The sequence below is a fragment of the Danio rerio genome, chromosome 5 (assembly GCF_052040795.2).
Source record: "Danio rerio strain M-AB ecotype USA chromosome 5, GRCz13ab, whole genome shotgun sequence".
NCBI classification, from domain to species: Eukaryota; Metazoa; Chordata; class Actinopteri; order Cypriniformes; family Danionidae; genus Danio; species Danio rerio.
This window is the reverse complement of record NC_141025.1, coordinates 56,585,722-56,608,557: the sequence shown is the minus strand read 5'-3', so window position 1 is coordinate 56,608,557 and position 22,836 is coordinate 56,585,722. Positions and strand designations below refer to the sequence as shown.

The 22,836-nt window shown below is 36.7% G+C and overlaps 1 protein-coding gene across 9 annotated transcripts in view; it reads right to left on the bottom strand.

The window, feature by feature from the left end:
• Positions 1-22,836, bottom strand: part of rasgrf2b (Ras protein-specific guanine nucleotide-releasing factor 2b) — a 121,611-nt gene that overhangs the window by 34,938 nt on the left and 63,837 nt on the right. For 5 of the 9 annotated variants that reach the window (XR_015490228.1, XM_087251937.1, XM_087251938.1 and 2 more), the window contains exons 6-16: positions 20,345-20,424; positions 19,798-19,991; positions 16,576-16,685; positions 14,684-14,802; positions 10,265-10,425; positions 7,842-7,908; positions 7,273-7,409; positions 3,649-3,731; positions 1,899-2,147; positions 872-964; positions 77-492 (exon numbers count right to left, since the gene is read on the bottom strand). Coding sequence is in view for 6 of the 9 variants with exons in the window: in XM_087251937.1 (XP_087108063.1) it covers positions 77-492; positions 872-964; positions 1,899-2,147; positions 3,649-3,731; positions 7,273-7,409; positions 7,842-7,908; positions 10,265-10,425; positions 14,684-14,802; positions 16,576-16,685; positions 19,798-19,991; positions 20,345-20,424 (1,709 nt within the window). In the remaining 3 variants the exon portion in view is untranslated. 9 annotated transcript variants of the gene reach the window in all.

The following is a 22,836-nucleotide window of genomic DNA, read 5'->3' as shown; positions in this document are numbered from 1 at the left end:
GTGAACACAATTCAGTGAGATGACGGCATATGTTTCTTTCACTATTCCTAAAAAAGTAAAACTATTTGTTGCTCACCTCTCCTTATGCTGCGGCGTAGTTTACCACAAAGGGCATCGATTCGTGGCACCTCAGCATTGTCGTCCAGAGCTCCAGGACTCTGCTCGGGGGAGGAAGGACTCTGTCCACGGCTAAGATCCAAAGGTGGCTTGCTGTTGTTATTGTTGTTGGATGGTGGAGGTGAGATGGTGGGGTTGGCGGAGGTTGGACTGCTTGCTGCAGATGATGAAGTGGTGGACAGATCAAGGATGCCTACTTTTGAGCCAATAGGTGAATTAAGAGAGAGTTTTCTAGTGCGAACTGGAGAGGAAGTACGAGAGGAAATGGAGAGAGGTGGAGGGGATGAGAACTTGCGGCACAGTCTTGGAGATTTGTCATTGACGTGGTCCCCGCTGCGGTTGTTCTGGTTGGTGGCAAAGAAAAGCTCCAGGGATCTGAGTTATAGGAAGAACAGTGAAAGATGGAGTGTAAATGGCACAGCAACACTGGCACGTTCTGCATACTTGCATGCTCCAAGTTCACTGAACATTCTTGTCAAACAATGTGTTGGATGCATTCTACAAGTGGAAACAGGAGGAGATCGGTTGTAGAAGCATGCCTCTTCTGCAGCTCTTAGAGTTTGGGGAAAAACAGGAATTTATGAAGTACATAAACTTTGTAAAATGTTAAATCTGCAATAAGTGACAATCCAGGATTTCAAACAATCTATTTGTGATTTCCAAAATCAGAAGATATAGACAAATATTAACAAAAGCACAGACTAACAGGAAAAATGGACAGAGATGAAAGTGAATGGTAACATGGGTTTGTTACTTTGACTGATCCAGCGCTATCTTCCTGATCTTCAAGCTGTAGTCTGGGCAGATGGATGTAATGGACAAGCGGTCAAATGAGTGATACTGGACCCTGTGTGACAGCAAATTGGGTGAGGGGGTGAGGAACATTGGAGACAACACATTAAACCAACCCAGGCTCATTCTAAAAATGTACAACTACATACAATTCTAAAGAGGGGCAAGTATGTCCCAGGAGGTACGTTTTTTTTGTTTGAGTTTTTTTTTTCAAATTCACCAGAGGGCGGTGTGTATGCTTTTTGGGATCTCAAATTTCTCTCACGAGTACCATTCGCGCCTGCTGTTCTCGCATAAATCCACCAGAGACTTCTATTGGCTGACTGACTGACCAATTGACTGACCCACCCTCCTCCTTCCCTAAACCCAACCAATAGTGTCCTTCCCTAAACCCAATCAATTATTCAAAAGCACAGATTGACCCTCCCACCCATTTCCCTAAACCCAACCGACAGTTTTAAAAAGCAATCCAGAAAATGAATAGCCGTAACCTGATTTTTACCACGTTTTCAGATTTTACCACAATGTCAATTTGTTATTTACATGTTACTTATTATCTGCTTTTTGGAACTGTTTTTCGCCGGACTCGAACCTTGTCGTCGTGATCTACTCCTCTCTGCGTCTCACGTCCACCAAGCTATCTGGACAAACTGGTAACAGCGGGAAAACCGTCCATATGGAGGTAAGTCAGCTGGTAAGCTCAAAACGTAACGGCATCATACGTAGCTCTGGCTACATACAGTAATTTGCGATCTCCAGAAATGTATATATGGCTACGTTTTCAGAATAAGCCTATGTTGCAACCAAAGTCACAACACTCACAATGACAACCTCTGATCAGGAACATCTTCACAGATGTACAGATGATTTGCCTAAAGCACATGGATACTAAATTTTTAACAGCAAATGAGGAGTAATTGTCAAGCAAGTTAGGGTTTTGTAAAAAATAAGGTTTACTAAGCGTGCATAAACTTAAAGAATTCTGTTACCTGACTGGTATGGAAGTAAAAGGCTTCTTGTAGATGTCAGCCAGTTTCTCCATGACCACGGTGGCAGTAGTGAAGATGCGGTAGGTGTGCAGAAATGTGTTGAGGAAGTCTATGGAGAGGAAGCGCAGGTCGGTCAGCCTCTCCAGCAGTCTCTCCACGCTGGCGTAGCGGATCTGAGGAACCTTGCAGGAGTTGAGGGTCTTACTGAAGCAAATGTCAACATCATCTTTATGGAGACGCGCATCAGATCTGATAAGGAGCACAACCAAAGCAACTTTATGGTCTGTATGCTGTACAGTTATGAGGATGGTAATTGGAGAAGTTACGAGGCACTAGTGGAGATGCACTAATTTCAATTTTCCAACAGTCTATACTGATTATAAACTACTACTACTATTACTAATACTACTAGTAATACTGTACTACTAATACTACAAATACTAATACTAACACTACTATTACTACTACTACTACTAAAATTACTACTACTTATACTATTACTACTACTACTGCTACTATTACTACAACTACAGCTAATACTACTACTAAAAATAAAAATATTACTGCTACTATTACTACTAATATTACTGTTTCTATTACTGCTACTACTACTACTACTATTACTACTATTACAGTACTACTACTACTAAAATTAATACTACTATAACTACTACTACTACTACTTCTACTACTACTACTACTACTACTACTACTACTACTATTACTACTACTACAGTTACGACTAATCATACTACTGCTAATAATACTAATAGTATTACCATTACTTCTAATTCTACTATTACTACTACTACTATTACTGCCATTATTACCACTACTACTACTACTGCTATACTACTACTACTACTACTACTATTCCTACAAGTACTGCTGCTTCTAATACTACTACTATTATTACTACTACTGCTTCAACTAGTAATACCAATTCTACTACTATTACAACCTCTACCTCTGCTGCTGCTTGTACTACAACTGCTATAAATATTACTACTAATACTAATACTAACAATAATATCAATAATTTAGGGAACACCTGGGACTAATAACTCAAATTCCAAACTATTGCTTGTGGATAGTACACAATAAGGTTACTACAGTAGTTATGTTTAAGCATTGTATAGAATCTTTGCTTAAAGAGTCATGAAATGCTTAACTCAATTTTCTGACATTTTAACCATAATATATAGGTAAATTACATTTTTATATAGCTTTTTATATGCCATATTCCAGGTTTCTTCATTGCGTCAACAAAGTGGCTTTGATTCTTTTCACTCATTGATAATAATAATGAATTCGCCTGGATTTGAGGATTCTGTTGTGTTATTCGTCTTCCCTTTCCTCTCTTCACTCCTTAACTAAACTCAACCACTTTTGAAATAATATTATATTTTTTAAATAATATATTTTTCCTGAAATGCTTCCTAGACTGGTAGTGCTAACATATTTCCCAGCAGGGAGGTCAATTAGTCCCGGTTGCTTGCCCTTATTGTAGTGTCGCTGAAATGTTTAGCTTGGCCAGATGCTTTTGCACATGTGCTGGAGCCAGTGCTCAGGGCTTTAGTGCATGTTCATTGTGCCTACATAACAAGCTTCAAGCAATATGGTATGTTCTTCTGGGCTAGTTCACACTTAAAGGGCTAAACATTTCAAAAGGGAGATTCTGGTAGTTTAAATATTGTTTTTGTTATTTGCTTTAGATTAAATTATATATTTATATACAATTCTGACTTACTTGATCATATGAGGTACTGTGACTTTTGAGTTCTCCTCAAACACACTGGTCATCAGGCCATTGCAGCGGATGTTATCGATGCACTATATCCCATAAAGAAAAAATTTACAGGAAGAGAGGGAGGAAAACAAAAAAACGGAGAACAGGGAATAACATAATTAATGTGGTCATTAAATATGTTGACAAAATGTAATTTGTTTGTGCATATGGGGGAGATTCAAGGACAGAGAGATGTCTCATGTGGGTTCATCAGTGCAACCCTATTTCTGTCCGCAAGCACAAAGTGATCTCCTCCAGGAACCAGTCTTAAACTCTTTGTTACTCCTGTAAGGTAGTGGTTCATTAACTAGTTATATTAAACAGCTTTGGGTATTATCATTTTGCTTTTTTAGTTTTCAGGCACTATTATTGTCAATTCCAGCACCAAGAACAGCCTTACCTCTGACAATTCTTCTGCAATCTACAACTGACACTGATGTATGTCTCTATAGTGGTTAAACATGAAATATAATTTGATTTGGGTATATCTAATCATTACTCTCTACAATTGATCTTAATCTAAAACTACATTTAACTGAATAAAGATATCACATTTCTCAGTGGTTATTCAAACTAATGTTTCATTAAGATGAAATTAAACATTGTATAAAGAGAAGAAGCTAAATAACACTTTCTCAGTCAATCTCTTTTTCTTATTGCATAATAATGTATTGCCACAGTATAATGCTGTAATTGTAATTCAATGTTTGCTTTAGCTATTATGAGGTTAATGTTTTGATTAATGGCAGATAATTTGAATCCAAGGCAGAAGGAATTAGTTCTCACACAAAAGGGTTTTAAGACAATCCATTGTTGTTTCAAAAAACAGCATTGCTGTGGCAACAAGAACAACATTTTTTCAGGGCTCAATGTTTGACAGGTAGAGATATTTTCTGCAGGGAGCCAATGAGCATGACTGGTTGGTAGTATGCAAATTTAATACAAGCCTGTCATGGTTTTTAGGCGTGTGTGCACTTCTGGTATTGTCTGTGCTGTTGTCACGTGCTAATGTGTTGTCTACCCTACATGCATTTGTTGTGGCGTGTCAGTGTTGTTGTGGTCACTTGGTATATATGCTACGCTGATCAGTTGTTCTGATCAGCCGGCTAGCCTTGGTTAATTCCTACGGCTAAATCTAGGCACCTGTTTTTTATTAGATTGTCAGTTCAGTACAAACATTATCAGGAATCTTGGTGATCGTTCTCTGGATTTCTGGACTATTTGCCTGGTTATTGGCTGACATCTGTGCGCTTTCGTCTCACGTTTCGCCATGTCTTTTTAACTCTAGTTTTCACAGTTTTTGGACACTTTTTGTTCTGTTATCTGGTCAATTAAAACACTTGCATCTTAGTTGTCTTTATTATTTACATGAGCATGACACAAACCTACATAGTAAGACTGGAAATTACTCAATTCAGACAGTTCAGAATTGGGAAACTTGGTGAACTTCGCACACCATTAACATACACAAACATCTGGGCTGGGTGATTAATTCAATTGAAATAACAAACGCAATTGAGCAAAGCTGCAATTGTCATACACGTCTTGTCAAGGAGGCATGGTGTGATTTGTAGTAAATATCCTCCGAAGGGCAGAGGGTGCTCTTGCGGAAACTTACTAACCTGTCCAAAACTTGTCTTGGGGAAATCAGCTGTTGCTGAATAAACAGAAAATTTTACTGCTTTCATTGATTCAGCATGATTAATAAACACACAACTGTGGAATAGTCTCACAGAAGAATTTATCTGAAACACTCGACTGTAGTTATGAGGTAAGTTCGGAGTAAAAACATGTTATTATATGTTTTAATTTTTCATGGAAATTTTACTACAGCCATGGTAAATTGAGAAGTGACACAAACTAATGTCATTTTTGCAAAACGGTTATCTCAATGTCATCATCGACTAAACTGAATTTAAATTTAAAACAATTTATTTATTTATTTATTTATTTTTTATTTTTTGCATAGTTTATCACTGTACTATGACTAAACTCTGTTTCATCTAAACGCCCATGCTTGGAGGTTTATTAGAACCGGCTTTACTGACAAAATGCACGCGAAAATCATCTCAATTAAGAGGCCGTTCCAATATCACTTCTAAAAGCACATAGTAATCCAAACGTAATGCTTCTTTTACCATTTTCAGTGTGCTTGGTGCTCATGCTCTTTTTGTTGATTGTTTATCTTGTCGACCATCATCCGTTTTCTCAGAGGATGACAATCTAACAGAGTGGGGTGGGGTGGGGGTCTAATAATTCAGGGGGTTTAATAACTCTGACTTGAACTGTAAATTCCATAGAAATGATTAAGCTGATCCGTCAGTTCTTGTCACATGACTGCTGCTTGCATGTTGCAATATTTGAACGCCCCCTATATCGACCAGAACTACAAACAGCTTTTTTACATACTACATTTCAGTATCAGGCATCAAACATGCACTCTTAAAGGGTCATGAAACACCAAAACACATTTTTTGAGCTGTTGACAGTCGTATATGTGTCCCACACTGCTAAAAACACTATTAGGACACATATATTTCACTAAAAAGAGAAAATTGGTTTGTTTTTGCGTTATTTTGAGCAAATTCATACTTCCAGTTTGAAACAAATTTTTAAAGCTGCATCACGGCCATGAGATCTTAGCGTGTATTCCAGCATGTACACTGGACGTCTGTACCTAGGGGTACCGCATTACGTCTCTGAGTGTGCTGCATTAATTCATGAGTAAGACTTGGTCCAAACCAATCAGCGCGCTCTATTGTGTGTGCGTGCAAATTAATTAATTAATATGCATGCAGACTGTTTGTACCTGAAGCAGTGTTTAGATGGCAGAGAGACAAAACGTTATGTTGCCAAAAGAAGTGAGAAAAGAAGAAGAATTGTTTGGAGATACGGGTCGTCAGTGTTGCTTTTATAATTTACTGCAGTCAAGGTTTTATTTTAATTTTCCAGCTATAAGAGCACAACTGGACTCACGTGTGGATCAGTGCATGCAACATGAGGCAGAAATACGTTTGTATGGAACATTTTTTACCCGAGAGCTTTTCGGATCTGGAAAATCCGGATTTGCTATTCCTCTCCTTTAAAAAAAGACACAGCTCCAGTATGTGTTGATTGTACTGTCTCTACAGATTTGGTAAGTGTGTGCGATCAGTGCCCTTTCTTTGTTTATTCAGATGGCAAAGTTATATTTCGTACCGTCAGCAGTACTCTTTCAGTGTTTAAAGACAGTCCTTAGTCAAAATGGTTTCTAAGTTAATTAGTTTACGTTAATATCACTGCAATATCACGGACTGAAAGAACCGTTGTAAATGCTGCTCTCTGAGTGTAAACGTGAACACTGCAAGCAAACCATTTCCGACCGTCATGTTGATTTTTCGCCGCATTTTGTAACAGGATAGTTTACACACACGGCTTTCTGACCTACTGAGTGCATCTGAGTTATCAAGAAATGCAGAGGTTTTTTTCTCTTATGCGTTGTGCAGTATCAAACATTCCACCGTCATTGAACACAGTCACTGTCTTTTTCCCCTGCATGTGTGTTTGTTTTTCCTCGGTGAAACTCAGATTTGGCTTCTTACTCACCTGGCTGATGTCGCTGGTCCAAGCTGCTTTCTCCTGACGGGATGGTGCCAGTAGCACCACAGTGAAGGCCGGAGCATCTGAAGGCTCCACCACAATCTTAAAGTCAAGGTGACCGAACACCTGCCCTGAATTCTTAGCTGTGAACACAAAAAAACAACAGAAGTTTACACTTGAGCATGTTGTGATGTTCAAAGGCTTAATTATCCATTATTATAGAAAAATAATTGATCTGAAGGGATCTCTTCTTGGAAACATAATGATGGTGATGTTTATTAAATAAGCTCTTGGGAACCATTTTCAGAGATCATTAGAGGGTCATTGTGATGCAGTTTTGATTTAGTCCTTGGCTCTCTTTCTATACCCTCGAGTGGATAATCAATCCATGACAATTATCATCTTTGCTTATGTGACATTTACACAGCAGGCAGTTTGAACTCTTTTTTTGACCTGTTTATAACAGTTAATTAACCTGCACGACATGAATAATGGCCAATATACAGCTAATGATGCTGGTCTCCACTCATCTGTGCTGATGTGTTTGAAGATGTGCATGAAAGAAACAGACTCACCATCCTCGTCATTGGCATCAGGCTCTTCGATGAGAGTGCACTCAATCAGGGACAGCACACCACCTTGCTGCCGGAGTCAAACCATTAGAAAGAGAGGTTAATCACAAAAGGCACAATCTCCACTACTGCTTTGTCACAATAATGGATTTGTGGTCTTAATGTAGAAAAGTCATTTTTAATGTTCTCGCAAAAAAGGCATGTAGTGCTCGCTCATAAATCTCATTTCGCTTTAGTAATCAGAGAATAATGATTAAAACTGGTAATTATTTTTAACTGGCTAAAAAACAAGGTGTTATTGGAATTGATAAAAGGAGATGAGATTTGTTTGACCCATTAAAATAATAATAATTACTTAGAACAGCAAGGCAATCATTTGCATAAAGTAATAGCTGTTGATAGATAAAACCAAAACTAAATAATGAAAATAATATAAAATGTATATAGTTATTGGATTATAAGGAAACTCAGAGTTAACAAAGCATACAGTTTGTCTACATTTTTGTGATGTATAGACAACATACACTCACCAGCCACTTTATTATGTATACCTTACTAGTACTAGTTAAACCCCATTTTGCATTCAGAACTGCCTTAATCCTTCGTGGCATAGATTCAACAAGGTACTGGAAATATTCCTCAGAGATTTTGGTCCATATTGACATGATAGCATCAAGCAGTTGCTGCAGATTTGTCAGCTGCAAATTCGAATCTCACGTTCTGCTACATTCCTAAGGTAATCTATTGGATTGAAATCTGGTGATTGTGGAGGCCATTCGAGTACAGTGAACTCATTATCATGTTCAAGAAACCAGTTTGAGATGATTCGAGCTATATGACATGGTGTGTTATCCTGCTGGAAGTAGCCATCAGAAGATGGGTACACTGTGGTCACAAAGGGATAGACATGGTCAGCAGTTATACTCAGGTCGGCTGTGTTGTTGACACAATGCTCAATTAGTACTAATGGGCTCAAAGTGTGCCAAGAAAATATTCCCCACACCATCAGCCTAAACTGTTGATACAAGGCAAGATGGATCCATGCTTTCATGTTGTTGACGCCAAATTTTGACCCTACCATTAAAATGTTGCAGCAGAAATCAAGACTCATCAGACCAGGCAACATTTTTCCAATCTTCTATTGTCCAATTTAGGTGAGTCTGTGCAAATTGTAGCTTCAGTTTCCTGTTCTTAGCTGACAGAAGTGGCACCCGGTGTGGTCCTCTGCTGCTGTAGCCCACCCGCCTCAAGGTTGGACGTCTTGTACATTCAGACATGCTCTTCTGCTGACCTCGGTTGTAACAAGTGGTTATTTGAGTTACTTTTGCCTTTCTATCAACTGGAACCAGTCTGGCTATTCTCCTACGACCTCAGGCATCAACAAGGCATTTGCACCCACAGAACTGCCGCTCGCTGGATATTTTCTCTTTTTCTGACCATTCTCTGTAAACCCTAGAGATGGTTGTGAGTGAAAATCCCAGTAGATCAGCAGTTTCTGATATACTCAGACCAGCCCGTCTGGCACCAACAACCATGCCACATACAAAGTCACTTAAGTCACCTTTCGTCACCATTCTGATGCTTGGTATGAACTACAGCAGACCATATCTTGACCATATCTACATGCCTAAATACATTGAGTTGTTGCCATGTGATTGGCTGAATATATATTTGCACTAACAAGCAGTTGGACAGGTGTAAAGGGGCCAGTGAGTGTATTTTATAGCTTATTGAGTTAACAGAACAGCCAATGTGCTAAAATAATATACATTTTTTAGTAAATTTAACATAAAATTGTTTATAGTACTAATTTACAAAAACTATTTAGCTATGAGACAAAAAAAGACAAAAATAAGCCATTTCATTCCAAAAATAGTTTATTAAATTATAACAAAACGCCTAAAACTGTTTGCTTCTTTCAATTCTTTTTAAATTGTCATAAGTCATTAAATGATTGAATAAATGAATACGTCTTTATTAAGATTTAATGATTACAGATGACAAAGGCATTTTTTGTTTAAATATGGTTTATCTAAAACCTTATCATTATACATGTAGGTAAATTCAGCTTCTGAAATTGTGCCAGAGGATTAAAGTCACATTTAAATGCACAAATACACTTCTTATAGCGTAAGAGTAGTGATATGCAAAACTCTGCAAGATTACTTTAGGGAGCGAACAACATGAACAAGGGAAGCTCAAACCTCATTACACATGATTAACCTTTTGGCATCATTACAATTATCAAATAATATGCTGTGGGGTGTCCAAGTTATTGATCCCCAGGGTTTTGTTTCATAATCACTATGCCTTAGCTGCCGCGCTACTTTAAAATAAGAGGGGCTGACATTTTATCTGGTGTGCGCTAAATGTCATTTTCCCTTCGCTTAATTTGTTGCAGTGTTGTGTGTATGTGCGTCACGTACTTTGAGCAGGTGAAGTTTGCCTCCTGAGCTGCGTGTGCAGATAAGGAAGTGCTTGGTAAAAAGGAAGCACTGTCTTTCTCCTTCCTTTTTGAGCGAGAGAGAGCCGAGTCGCACCTTACTGAGCTTCCCTCGCTCCACTGAGGGCAATTGGATCAAAGAGCCTGCAAAGGAGATAGAAATAGCAGATAGAAGTGTTAAGAGTGACACAACTGCAGCGCAAAAGATAAATAGACATCGAAGACACCTTCTCCACTGAACAAAAGTCCACAAGAAGAAAAGAAACGTGAGAGATGTTCAATCAGGAATTCAATCTGAATTCATGAAAGTACTATGTACAGGATATTGACTATGCAAATCAAGTTTTGATGTTTACAATATATGAACTAACTCTTTACTGGCCTTTACATGCAGTTTTCCTTATTCTGATTATTTGCTTAGAAGTGTGGTTATATTCTTCATCATTAATGTTAGACACTCTTCTTGCCCCTGACGTGGAGCCAACTTTTTGATGATCAATATGCTCAAAAATATATGTGAAGAGGTAGCTAATGCATGTAATGTAATGTAATGTAATGTGTATTTATATAGCGCAATTATTGTGTATGGCCATACACCCAAAACGCTTCACAATCATGAGAGTGGGGGGGGGGGTCTCTCCACACCACCACTAGTGTGCAGCATCCACTTGAATGATGCGACGGCTGCCACAGGACAACGGCTATTACCACACACCAGCTATTGGTGGAGTGAAGTGACAGTGATAGAGCCAATTCGGTGGATGGGGATGATTGGGAGGCCATGATCATAAGGAACGATAGAGGGACTTTGGCCAGGACACCGGGGTTACACCCCTGCTCTTTTACGAGAAGTGCCATGGGATTTTTAATGACCACAGAGAGTCAGGACCTCGGTTTTACGTCTCATCCGATAGACGGCGCCCACTGACAGTATAGTGTCCCCTTCACTTTTACTGGGGCATTAGGACTCATGCAGACCACAGGTTGAGCGCCTCCTGCTGGCCTCACTAACACCACTTCCAACAGCAACCTAGTGTTCCCTAGAGGTCTCACATCCAAGTACTGACCAGGCTCAGCCCTGCTTAGCTTCAGTAAGTAACCGGTCTTGGGCTGCATGAGCGATTAGATGTGCCCATGTCATTTACATGCACACACATGATCTCTCTCGTGCATGTACTTCACTTCTGTCTGCCTGTGACTGATTGAAAGTTAAACAGAGACCTAACATGTCATGATGAAAATTTGGTCAAACTAGTCTATAGCCTGCTAAATGATCATGGAATAATCTGCTTTCATCATCAAGCTTCCATGTCATGCATTTAAAATCCTTTAATGTTCGCCAATCCTCTGATCCCTTACATATGTTACTGTTTCATGCAATTATGGTTATAGAGATAATGAGGTTAATTACATTAATGAAAATGTCATGTTTACATGATGTAAAGTTTAAACACAATGTTAAAAAGAACATTCCACGTTTTTGGAAACAGGCTTATTTTACAAGTCACCTAAAGTTTCTGAATCCATTCAGCAAAACTCTCTGGCAGGAGCACTTTTAGCTTAGCTTAGTTTAGCTTGGATTAGCATAAATCAGTGGATCAGATTAGACCATTATCTCTCTCATATTTTCAAAAGGGAAATTTTTATTAATTTTCCTATATTAAAGCTTGACTCTTCTGTAATTACAGTACATTGTATACTAAGAATGATGAAAAGTGAAAAGTTGCTATTTTAGGCCGAGATAGCTAGGAAGTTGGAACTATACTTTCCAGCATAATAATAAAGTTGCTATATCATGGCTGTAGGGGCTGTAAAAATTAATAAAAATTAAAAACTACACTTAGGTAATATTTGGAAAAAGAAACTTCACATAATAATAATGTTGTCTTCAGCTGTATTTTATTTTTATTTCATTGAATTCAGATGGGGAAAAAAACATGAAAAAATATGTTTTATTGTTTCCTCCACTGCTTAAATTGTTGTTGATGATGATGAGGAGGATGAAGATGTAGTTTAATTTGTTTGTTTTTAAAGACAATCTAATATATTTATCTTTCTTTTAAGAAAGCCCACTGCTTAAAATTTCAAGAACAAAAAATGTCCTTGCTGTAGCCACATTTGAAAGGCTGGAAAGACTGCAGATATCCACAAGATTTTGTCTCTTTTTATTTTGACAATGATTCAGCTTTATTGTTGATCAAATTAAAGCAGTCCATTTTGAGTTTAATGATTATTAATTCATGAATTATGATGTATTTTATTATCACTGTATGTGGGCAGAGACAAATCAAACTGTCACAAAAAAAATTGTTTCATCAAAAAATCAGCAACCCACATTTGCCACATCAAGTTTTATGTATGTGCAAATCGCCTTTTAAAATAAAGTTTCTGGTACAACGTGGCGCCCTCTGGGGGTGGGGGGTAAGGGGGTTTGGGATGATTCTAGGGGCCCACGCTAATTTGGGGCCGCCAGAGCTCTGCTCTTCACTTCTGTCCACAACACCATCCCTACTACCCCACATTTTTGTCTACAACACCACCACTCCCCCTAACCGTGATGTTATAGGGCCCAAATTGGCCAAATGTATCTGTCTGTGGACTGCAAGAAGGGGGCTTGCAGCTACCGATGTCACACAGAATCATGCGAGATGTCACATGGTTGGGTTTAGGGTTGGGTGAGGTGTAGACATTAATAACTGTGGTGGTTGGGTTTAGGGTTGGGAAAGCTGTAGATGTTAATAACTGGGATGGTTGGGTTTAGGTTTGGGGAAGGCATAGACATTAATAATTATGATGGTTGGCTTTAGGGTTGGGGTTAGTGTAGATGTTAATAACTATGACGGTTGGGTTAGGTGTAGACATTAATAACTATGACGTTGAGTTAATGGTTGGGGAATGTGTAGATGTTAATAACTGTGTTGATTGGGTTGAGGTTTAGGTAAGGTGTAGACATTCATCACTGTGATATTTGGGTTTATTGTTGAGGAAGGTGTATCCATTAATAACTATGATGGTTGAGTTAATAGTTGGGGTTGGTATAGACTTTAATAACTGTGATTATGGAACTGAGTTTTGGGGAAGGCGTAGACGTTAATAACGATGGTTGGATTTAGGGTTGTGGTAGGTACACACTTTACACACTGGACACAGTTTTTCTGTATGGTTTTTAATTCCCTAAAGCAATTTTGCTCAGCCTTTGTTGTGACCGAAACATTTTGAGATCATAATACATTCCACACAGAGAGTAATAGACTGAACAGAATTCTCAAAATATATCCAAATAGGTTTTTTGCAGTAAAAACATTCACAAACAACAATCTTGTAAAAAACTATATTAATGTTGATCTCAAGTAACATTGGGCAATAAATTTGTAATTTATATAAAGGAAACACTGAGACACTGTAGAGAAAGGTTTAAGTATTTTTCTCTTAACCCTCTTAATATGATGTATTTTTTCAATCAGTTAGAATTGTAGGTCTGCTGCATGCATTGTGTTTAGCCCACCACAATTAAAATGTTCCTTAAATTAAGATTTTCAATGTCATTTTTAAGAAAGGCAGATTTAGATTAACATACAGTATTATATTTATATGCAGCTTATGTTTGTTCTACTATTGTAAAAAGATCATTGATTTGCATTTGAGTACAAAATGGCTCATTTTGGTGAGTCACTACATAAAATAGAGCTGTTTTTTACTATATATGAGTCATCAAATCCTAAGAAAAAAAAACTGTAGGCAAAATTGGTAGAAAAGTTCACCTCTAAATTTTGCACCTTTTGCTCGATTTTGTATAAAATTGAAAACTTGCAAAAAGAAATTGGTTGACTTTACTTAAAAAATACTTTTAAAGCAACAGGTTTACTTACTTTATTAAGTAAGTAAATAAATGCTGAATGTTGGGATCACACAGACAGAATGTAATATGATATTAAAATGCATTTTGAATGATATTTCCTATTGTCTTGCACTACAGTCATACTAATGCTAAATCCTCTTACACTAAGTTTTGAGGTTCAGGGTCTTTTATACCAAAGGAAAAGCAAACAAAAAATTGTTTTCCCTGTCACTCATTCTACAAAAGTGAGTGTGAACTTTATAACAGCGAACCGATGTCATTTCCTATTCCACACGTTCCATGCAAAAAAAACTCAAGTGCTCGTTATTTCTATAGCTTTCCTCTTTACTGTTACAGGACTGGATTCTAATACATAATAAAACACCCAAACTGAAAACATCAAACACTCTGTCAATACTGGAGACTATGCTGTCCAATTCTGAAAGCATGAATTATTCAGAGCCTGAGGGAATCAAACTAAAGCTGCCACTGTCACTCTGGTGCTTATTCGGCTTAAAGCTGTGTGTCAGGCAGGTGGCATCTGGGGGTGTCAACACCACTCACCTTGTCTCACAAACGTCTGGCTGGTGTCAAGGAGGATGTCGCAGCCCTCCACGATCATGCGCTCAATAGCCAGGTTCTTACGGATGTTTTCGGTATCACTTACTTCATCGTGCATCACCCTGGAACAATGAGAACATGACACTTGCGTCACAAGTCAACACATGAGAAAGTCACGTTATTGTGTTTTGCCACTTTGAGAAAGTCATCCCTGCCAAAACGCACTTGTGTGAAGTGTAAGCGTGCTGTATTTATCGCTACTGCACGATGCCAAGAACAAGAGCATGGGAAATTGACTCAAACAGCTAAAGCATTCATGGTCTGCATTGTTTTGACATGTTGTTCACTGTAAGTATTTAAATGTAAATCAACTGTGATTTTAAATGTAGAGAATGACATACATCATTGATTACAAAAGACCTTCATCAGCTGGTTTGCTGGTGCCATAATAAATAAAACATGTTTTCAGTTTCCATTTACCACATGCTATTCGTAGCAGAATTAATGCAATGTTGAGTACAGCATCCAAAGAGTGCTGCTTTTTGTAAATATGGCATAATTTCTAATGATCTGCACAAAAGGAAACGTGTTTGTAAAGAGAAAACCTACTTAACACTCATATTGCAACAAATCTTGAAAAAATGTATGGGCAACGTTTGCATAATTAAAATTTTGGCCATAATGGTGAACACAGAGGGTCAAAATGGTCAAACATATTTACATACAGGGGTGAGTTTATTTAATGATGGTCTTGTGTGTGTACAGAGCACAACTCACTCCCAATAATTTTGACTAAAACAATATTACTAATCCCTGTTATTAGACTATTATTAGATGACTATTTGATTTTCACTGACAGCCCAAATTAGCCTTGTAAGCCAGGCTGTTTAAATTAGTCAGTTTAACTTAGTTTAAATTAGCAAGGCTTCATATCCATTAGATGTCTGTGAAGCACTCAAAAAAATTTGCTTATGGTGCTTGTAGTGTTCCCAGGTACTATATGTAATGCGATGATGCATATACAACCTATTCAGCCTGATATGATTGGGTTTCAAACTGGCGAATCCAACATACTATGTGGTGCCCTAAAAGCCTTTAACTGAGGTTTATTTACACTGCTTACAGAAGCTGGCCACTGTTACACTTATTGACCATGTTAAGGGCTTAATCTTTTCAGCTTCTGGCATTAATAACACACGCAGCAGCAGATTGCAATAATTTGGCATGTGACTTACTTGGTAAAGCATTTGGTTTTAAGTCAACTATTGGCTTGTTCTTATTGACTGTATATATATATATATAGTGCTTAACATATATGACCCCTCACAAATCTATCTTTTAAATTCATATTTCTAATAGGAAGCTATACAGTATTATATTTGTGAATATACATTAAATTAGTCAGTGCTGAAGACAAATCTGGAGCTTATCTAACAAAATAAGTAACAATAATGATGGAAAAACTAGTGCACCCAAATTTATATGTTAGAGAAAAATATTAAATACAAATTTTAAAAAGAGTAAAAATCAAGAGAAGCAAAAAAGAAAGAGATTTAATTGAAATTGTGTAGGTTGTAATTTTATTTTATTTTTTATTTTATTTTATTATTTTTTTATATTTGGCTTGAATTTAATTGTATTATTTTTCAAATTTTAAATATGTTTGGAGACTAAAATATAATTTTAATAAATATATTCGTTCAATAAATCTGTTTTGTTTAAATGCACTAAAATACATTGCCCACATTCACTGAGAAATGGATAAAAATATTCATTTTCAAAATGAGGTGTACTCAATTTTGCACTGTAAATATATATACTGTATACTGTATATACTTAGATCAGGCATGTAAATAGGATTTAAGCAAGGTACAGATTTAAGGTAGTTTCCTCACCTGGAAAGCTCCTCCAGTTTGGACTTGGCAAATTCTAGACTTTTCCTTTCCACATGCTCATGAGGAGTATGAGCCAATAGCTCATGGAGAGTGATGATGTAACGAGGGATCTGTCAATCAGAGAGACAAACACTGTGATAAGTATACAAAGCAAGTCATTTTTTGACTTCAGAACGTGTGCCCACAGAAAGCCTGTCTCTCAATCAAGTTTTTCATTGTACTGTACATCTCTCATTTCATACATGTCTGTTATTTAAACACTGTGGCTAATTTGATTAGGCTTTCAATAAAGAGTGTAGCATTGTTGGCTCCAATCAGTTCCACTGAGTTTACCCCAACATTGTAAGCCTTGTAAGCAAATCGAATAAACAAATCACATTTGTATATAGAGTTGTAACTGAACAATTTGTTAATATTAAACTGCAATATATATATATATATATATATATATATATATATATATATATATATATATATATATATATATATATATATATATATACTTTATACAGTATATTTGGGTTTTCTCTGGGTGCTCCTGTTTTACCCCACAGTCGAAAGAAATGCAGTAGAGGTAAATTAAATAAATTAAATTGGCCGTCGTATATAAGTGGGTGTGAATGAGTGTGTATGGATGTTTCCCAGTACTGGTTTGCAAGCAGGAAGGGCATCTGGTGCATACAACATATGTTGGAAAAGTTGGCGGTTCATTCCAAAAAGATTTTTTTAAATTGTTGCGAATTTATCAAAACTAAAAAAAAAAACTGAAAATCACATGCACATAAGTATTCACAGCCTTTGCTCAATACTTTGTTAATGCACCTTTGGCAGAAATTACAGCCTCAATTCTTTTTGAATAAGGTGCAACAAGCTTGGCACACCCGTCTTTGGGAATTTTTATTCATTGCTCTTTGTAGTACCTCTCAAGCTCTATCAGGTTGGATGGGAAGCGATGGTGTACAGTAATTTTCAGATCTATCATTTTCAGATGTTTAATAGGATTTAGGTCTGGGATCTGGCTGGGTCACTCCAGGACATTCATCAACTCGTGAAGCTACTCCATTGATATTTTGGTGTGTGCTTTGGGTCATTGTCCTGCCACAGTCTGAGGTCAAGATCACTCTAAAGCAGGTTTTCATTCAGGATGTCTTTGTACATTACTGCATTCATCTTTCTCTTTATCCTGACTAATCTTCAATTTCCTGCTGCTGAAAAACATCCTCACAGCATGATGTTGCCACCACCATGTGTCACTGTAGGGATGGTATTAGCCTAGTGATGAGCGGTGCCTGGTTTTCTCTAAACGTAACACCTGGCATTCACTCCAAAGAGTTCAATTTTAGTCTCCTCAGACCAGAGAATGTTGTTTCTTATGGTCTGGGAATCATTTAGATGCCTTTTGGCAAATTCCTGGCAGAGTGGCTTTCGTCTGGCCACTCTACCTTACAGGCCTAATTGGTGGATTTCTGCCCAGATGGTTATCCTTCTGTAAGGTTCTCTTCTCTTCACAGAAGAATGCTAGAGCTCAGACAGAGTGACCATTGGGTTATTGATCACCTCCCTGACTAAGGCTCTTCTCCCCTGATCACTCAACTTAGCTCAGGGAAGGCCAGCTCTAGGAAGAGTCCTGGTTGTTCCAAACATCTTACACTTACGGATGATGGAGGCCAGTGTGCTCATTGGAACTTTCAGAACCGCTGGAATTTTTTAGAAACCTTCCCCAGTCTTGTGCCTAAAGACAATCCTGTCTCAGTGGTCTACAGGCAATTCCTTTGTCTTCATGCTTGGTTTGTGCTTTGACATGCACTGTCAACCCTGGGAACTTATGTAGACAGGTGTATGCTGTTTCAAATCATGTCCAATCAACAGAATTTACCACTGGTGAACTTTAATTAACCTGGTAAAACATCTCAAGAATGATCAGTGGATACAGAATAAGCTCAATTTAAACCTTCATGGCAAAGGCTGTGAATACTTATGTTGATGAGATTTTTCAGGTTTTTTCATTTGGTCACACTTTACAATAAGGTTCACTAGTTAATGTTAATTAATGCATTTACTAACATGAACAAAAAATGAACAATACATTTACTACTGTATTTATTCATGTTAATAAACGTTAGTTAATGAAAATACAGTCATTAACGAATGAACCTTATTGTAAAGTGTTACATTTTATTTTTATTAATTTGCAACAATTAAAAAAAAAATTCTCACATTGTCATTATGGGGTACTGTGTGAAGAATGGTGAGGAAATAAATTAATTTAATGCATTTTGGGATAAGGCTGTAACAAATGTGGAAAAAATGTAAAAAAAAAGAAGCGCCATGAATACTTTCCGAATGCACTGTATACTGTATATAGGATATTTAAATGTAATATATGTAAAATAGGATGTGCACATGTAATTTAAGTGCGTGTTACCAAATCATGTGAAAACCATATTATAATATTGTTCTGTGCAATACTGTATACATTTGAATTTCATATATTTATGACAAATCTTTAATGCAGGTTTTAGACATGTTTTCTATCATAGCTTCGAAATAGAATTAATTTTAGAAATCTGTTCAGAATCAATAAGAATGTTCAGAATTGATTGTCAACAGAAATAGCACAATACCATGTACTAAAACATCATTGTATGTGCAATGAAAAAAATTAACAATCCCATCTATAACACTAAATAATACACTTTGCCTTGATTCGCTTGCTGATGCTTTCTGCAATGTCCGCTATCCATCAAGTGACTCTATTTATTATATATATAATATATTCATTCGTATGGTTCATTCGCAACATTTAATTCCCGTTTTTAGCTTAACTGTTGAAAAAAACAAAATAAAAATTATGTTAATCTATGCATCTCTGGTTTAAAAAATATATTTCATAAATATTATACCTTTGGTCTTTATATAAGGTGTGATGGTAATATAATTCCTTGTGTGTAACATATAACACAATATAATTTGCAAAATACCAAAATACTGTAGAGACATTTTACATTTGCATATGTCTGAGCAATTGAGATACTGTGTATCAGGCTTCAACAAGTGACAAATGAGGCTTTTAGCAAGTTACAACAATTAGTTCACGCAAATAATTTATGGGAAAACACATTTCTTATTTGTAGAAACATATGCCAGCAATTCCCAATGGCAGTTTAAATTAACTGAACAAATCAGTTGAATTAGACACTAATGAGAATGCGAGAGCACCACCTGAAACATGGGGTATGTGAGGAATGTTTCCAGCATCCGCCCCTCACACGCAGCATTGGATTCATACTGCTTCAGGAGTTTATCAAAGTCCCGATTCTGCTTGCAGTTTGCCAGAACTTGAAGACTGTACTGGTGGTTCCTCACAAACTCCTGATAGATGTTCAGCATTGGCAGCAAGATATCAAAGAGGTCCGCTAAACAGGTGAAAACAAAGTCAAAGTCATTAAAAGAGATTCTTTTATGCACAGCCACATTTGAAAATGCTTATCTGGGGTCTAGGATGTTGGCGTTTTTTTTTTTTTTTTGGTCTGGCTTTCATTGTTGCTGAAGTGTGTGTGTGTGTGTGTCTGTATACGGTGAGATAGGAGGAAGTCAGGCGTCAATGACGGGTTTGATTGAGATGCCGTGCGTCAGCGGAAACGGCTTGTCCTTGATGTGAGTGTCACCCTGCAATGTGCTGTCTTTGTTGGTAGGGTGTTCTGAATAGCTGCTTCTGAGTGCAGTAATTAGCTTTCTGAGAGATAAAAACGTAATGTTTATGACATACCTAGAACCAGCGTGGGCCAGTTTGCTATCCTCGCCTTCAATCCCTGATGGAATATTTCATGTAGAAACATGATTGTCTCGCTGGGGACAAATAAAACATATATACATATACTTATTAGTACAGAAGGGCATTCAAAAGGATGTTCAAAGAGCAAGCAAATCAATAATTTTTGATAATACTATCAGGTTCAAAGCTAAACTTACCCAAACTTAAATGTTTTTGTTAATTTAATGACCATCAGGGCATCAGTATTACATGAGCATTATGCTTTAGAGGTCCCGTGAAGTGCTTTGAAATGTGATTCTACATAGATTAGCCCCTCCCCTTTAAAAGAACAGCCAATAGCGTTTTGTTTTCTCGCTGCTTTGTCTGTGAAAGTGATTGAGCTCAAGCGCATCAAATGAAAAGCAAATGAGAAGCATCTTAAAGGGGGCGGTGCATGTCAGATACTAGAGAGCATTTGATTAGTCAAGATTTGAAGAGAAACTGCAGCATGGGCTGACGTGAAAAAAATCATTAATCTATTCAGGCAAAAGTGACAATCTACAAGCTTTACATGTTTACATCAGTTTAATATTTTCATAACGTGAATTTTGTCACTTTTTTGGAGCACACAATCTAATAGATATCTTAAACCTCACAAACTGAAATTAACATCTAAAAATGTTTTTATTTTATTTTCATGGAACCTTTAAATAATGTTCACTTTCTTGCACAGAATAATCATATGCTTTTATTTTTTTGTTCTCACTTTATTGTACAGTATTAATAATACAACTATGAACTATGAAATTTATATTACTATGAACTTGCATCAATAAACTCATAATTTGCTGCTTTGTACATATATTAATTTTTACATACATAATTTTATATATATATTAATTTATATTAAATCTCTGTTCATAGCTTATACAACCTGTTTCTAATGTTTATAGTACATCCATCTGTAAATATCACCATAGTTTTTCTATAACTGCACTTTATAACTTATACAGTACCTGTACCCTGCACTATGCTTTTTGCACTGCTGGTTAGACCTAAACTGTTGCGTTGCCTTGTACTTGTACATGTGTAATGACAATAAAGTTAAATCTAAATCTAAAAAATCTAAATCTTATTAATAGGTATTAAGGTAGAAGTTAGGTTTAGGTATTGGGTTACATAAGGGATGTAGGGTCACACTTTATTTTGATGGTCCGTTTGTTGAATTTAAGTTACATCGCATCTACATGCCAACTAATTCTCTTTAGATTATAAGTAGACTGTAAGGTTGGGTTTAGGGTTGCGGTTAGGGTTAGTGTAAGTTGACATGTTCTTGCAGAGTTTCTTATAGTCAGTTACAGTAAATGTCTGTTTAGCAGCAGTATCAACAGATATTAAGCAGACAGTCTACTTATAATCAAGTGGACCATCAAAATAAAGTGTTACCAAATGTAGAACACATTATACAATTAATAAGCCACAAGTTTATAGAAAAAATTGGTGCATAAACTGAAGTGTTACCTGATTTTATTTGCAAGAAAAAGTATGAATTGTGAGATACAAACACATACAGTAATTGCAAAAACAAAAACAAAATCATGTCTAGGCATCCAAACGCATTCAGAAACAGGTCAGAAACAGTGGATTGAAACATCCTGAAGGTAAGTAACAGAATTTCAGTTTTGTGTGAACTTACCCGTTAACAGCAAATGTTCAGTTTTAGTTGTATTATTCATATACAGTGCTTCCCATTTGAAATATACTTGCTGTGGTAGCCAGATTGAAACACCTTTTACCCACAGCACATAAAAGGTTAACTATATGAGACAAATAAAACTTAATTTGATATTTAACACTATTTAATTATTATCTGTTTAAAAAAATAAACTGTTTCTCTTTTATGCTATTCAGGAGCCATGTGCACCCACAAACAGGTCAAATCTGCTTCTCTCTATCTCTCATTCAAGTTCAGGTTGCTTTATTGGCATTACATGTTATACAGTATTGCCAATGCATTTTAGATGTATAAAATATGTAATATATTGGCATCATCAAATTAATAAAATATACAGCAAATGAGAAATAATTGACAGAAAAAGAAATAAAAGCAGGCAATATCTCAAAAAAGTATAGTAATTACAAGAATAAAACATGTAGATTATTTAAATAAGACAAATGAGTTGAATACCCATTTCTAATGGTGTACAAATGCTCTAAAGCCAAGTTAGACGTAATTTTGAACTCTACAAGTATTTAGAAAAGTTCTTATAAATCGTTTAGATTGAAGAATTATGTCTTGCTCTCGCTCTTGCTCTAGCTGTCATGGCTGTGTGCATAAAATTAAGGAAAGCTTATTAAATGAAAGCAAAACCAAATCTTGGACATTTTAGTAGATTTAGAAACCCCGGCAAGATGCAAAAAGATGCAAGTCTCTGTGAAACTGCAGAGCACACTGTCTTTGGGAGTGTTGGCAGGTCTTGTGCACACAGATCGAGCAGTATGAAATG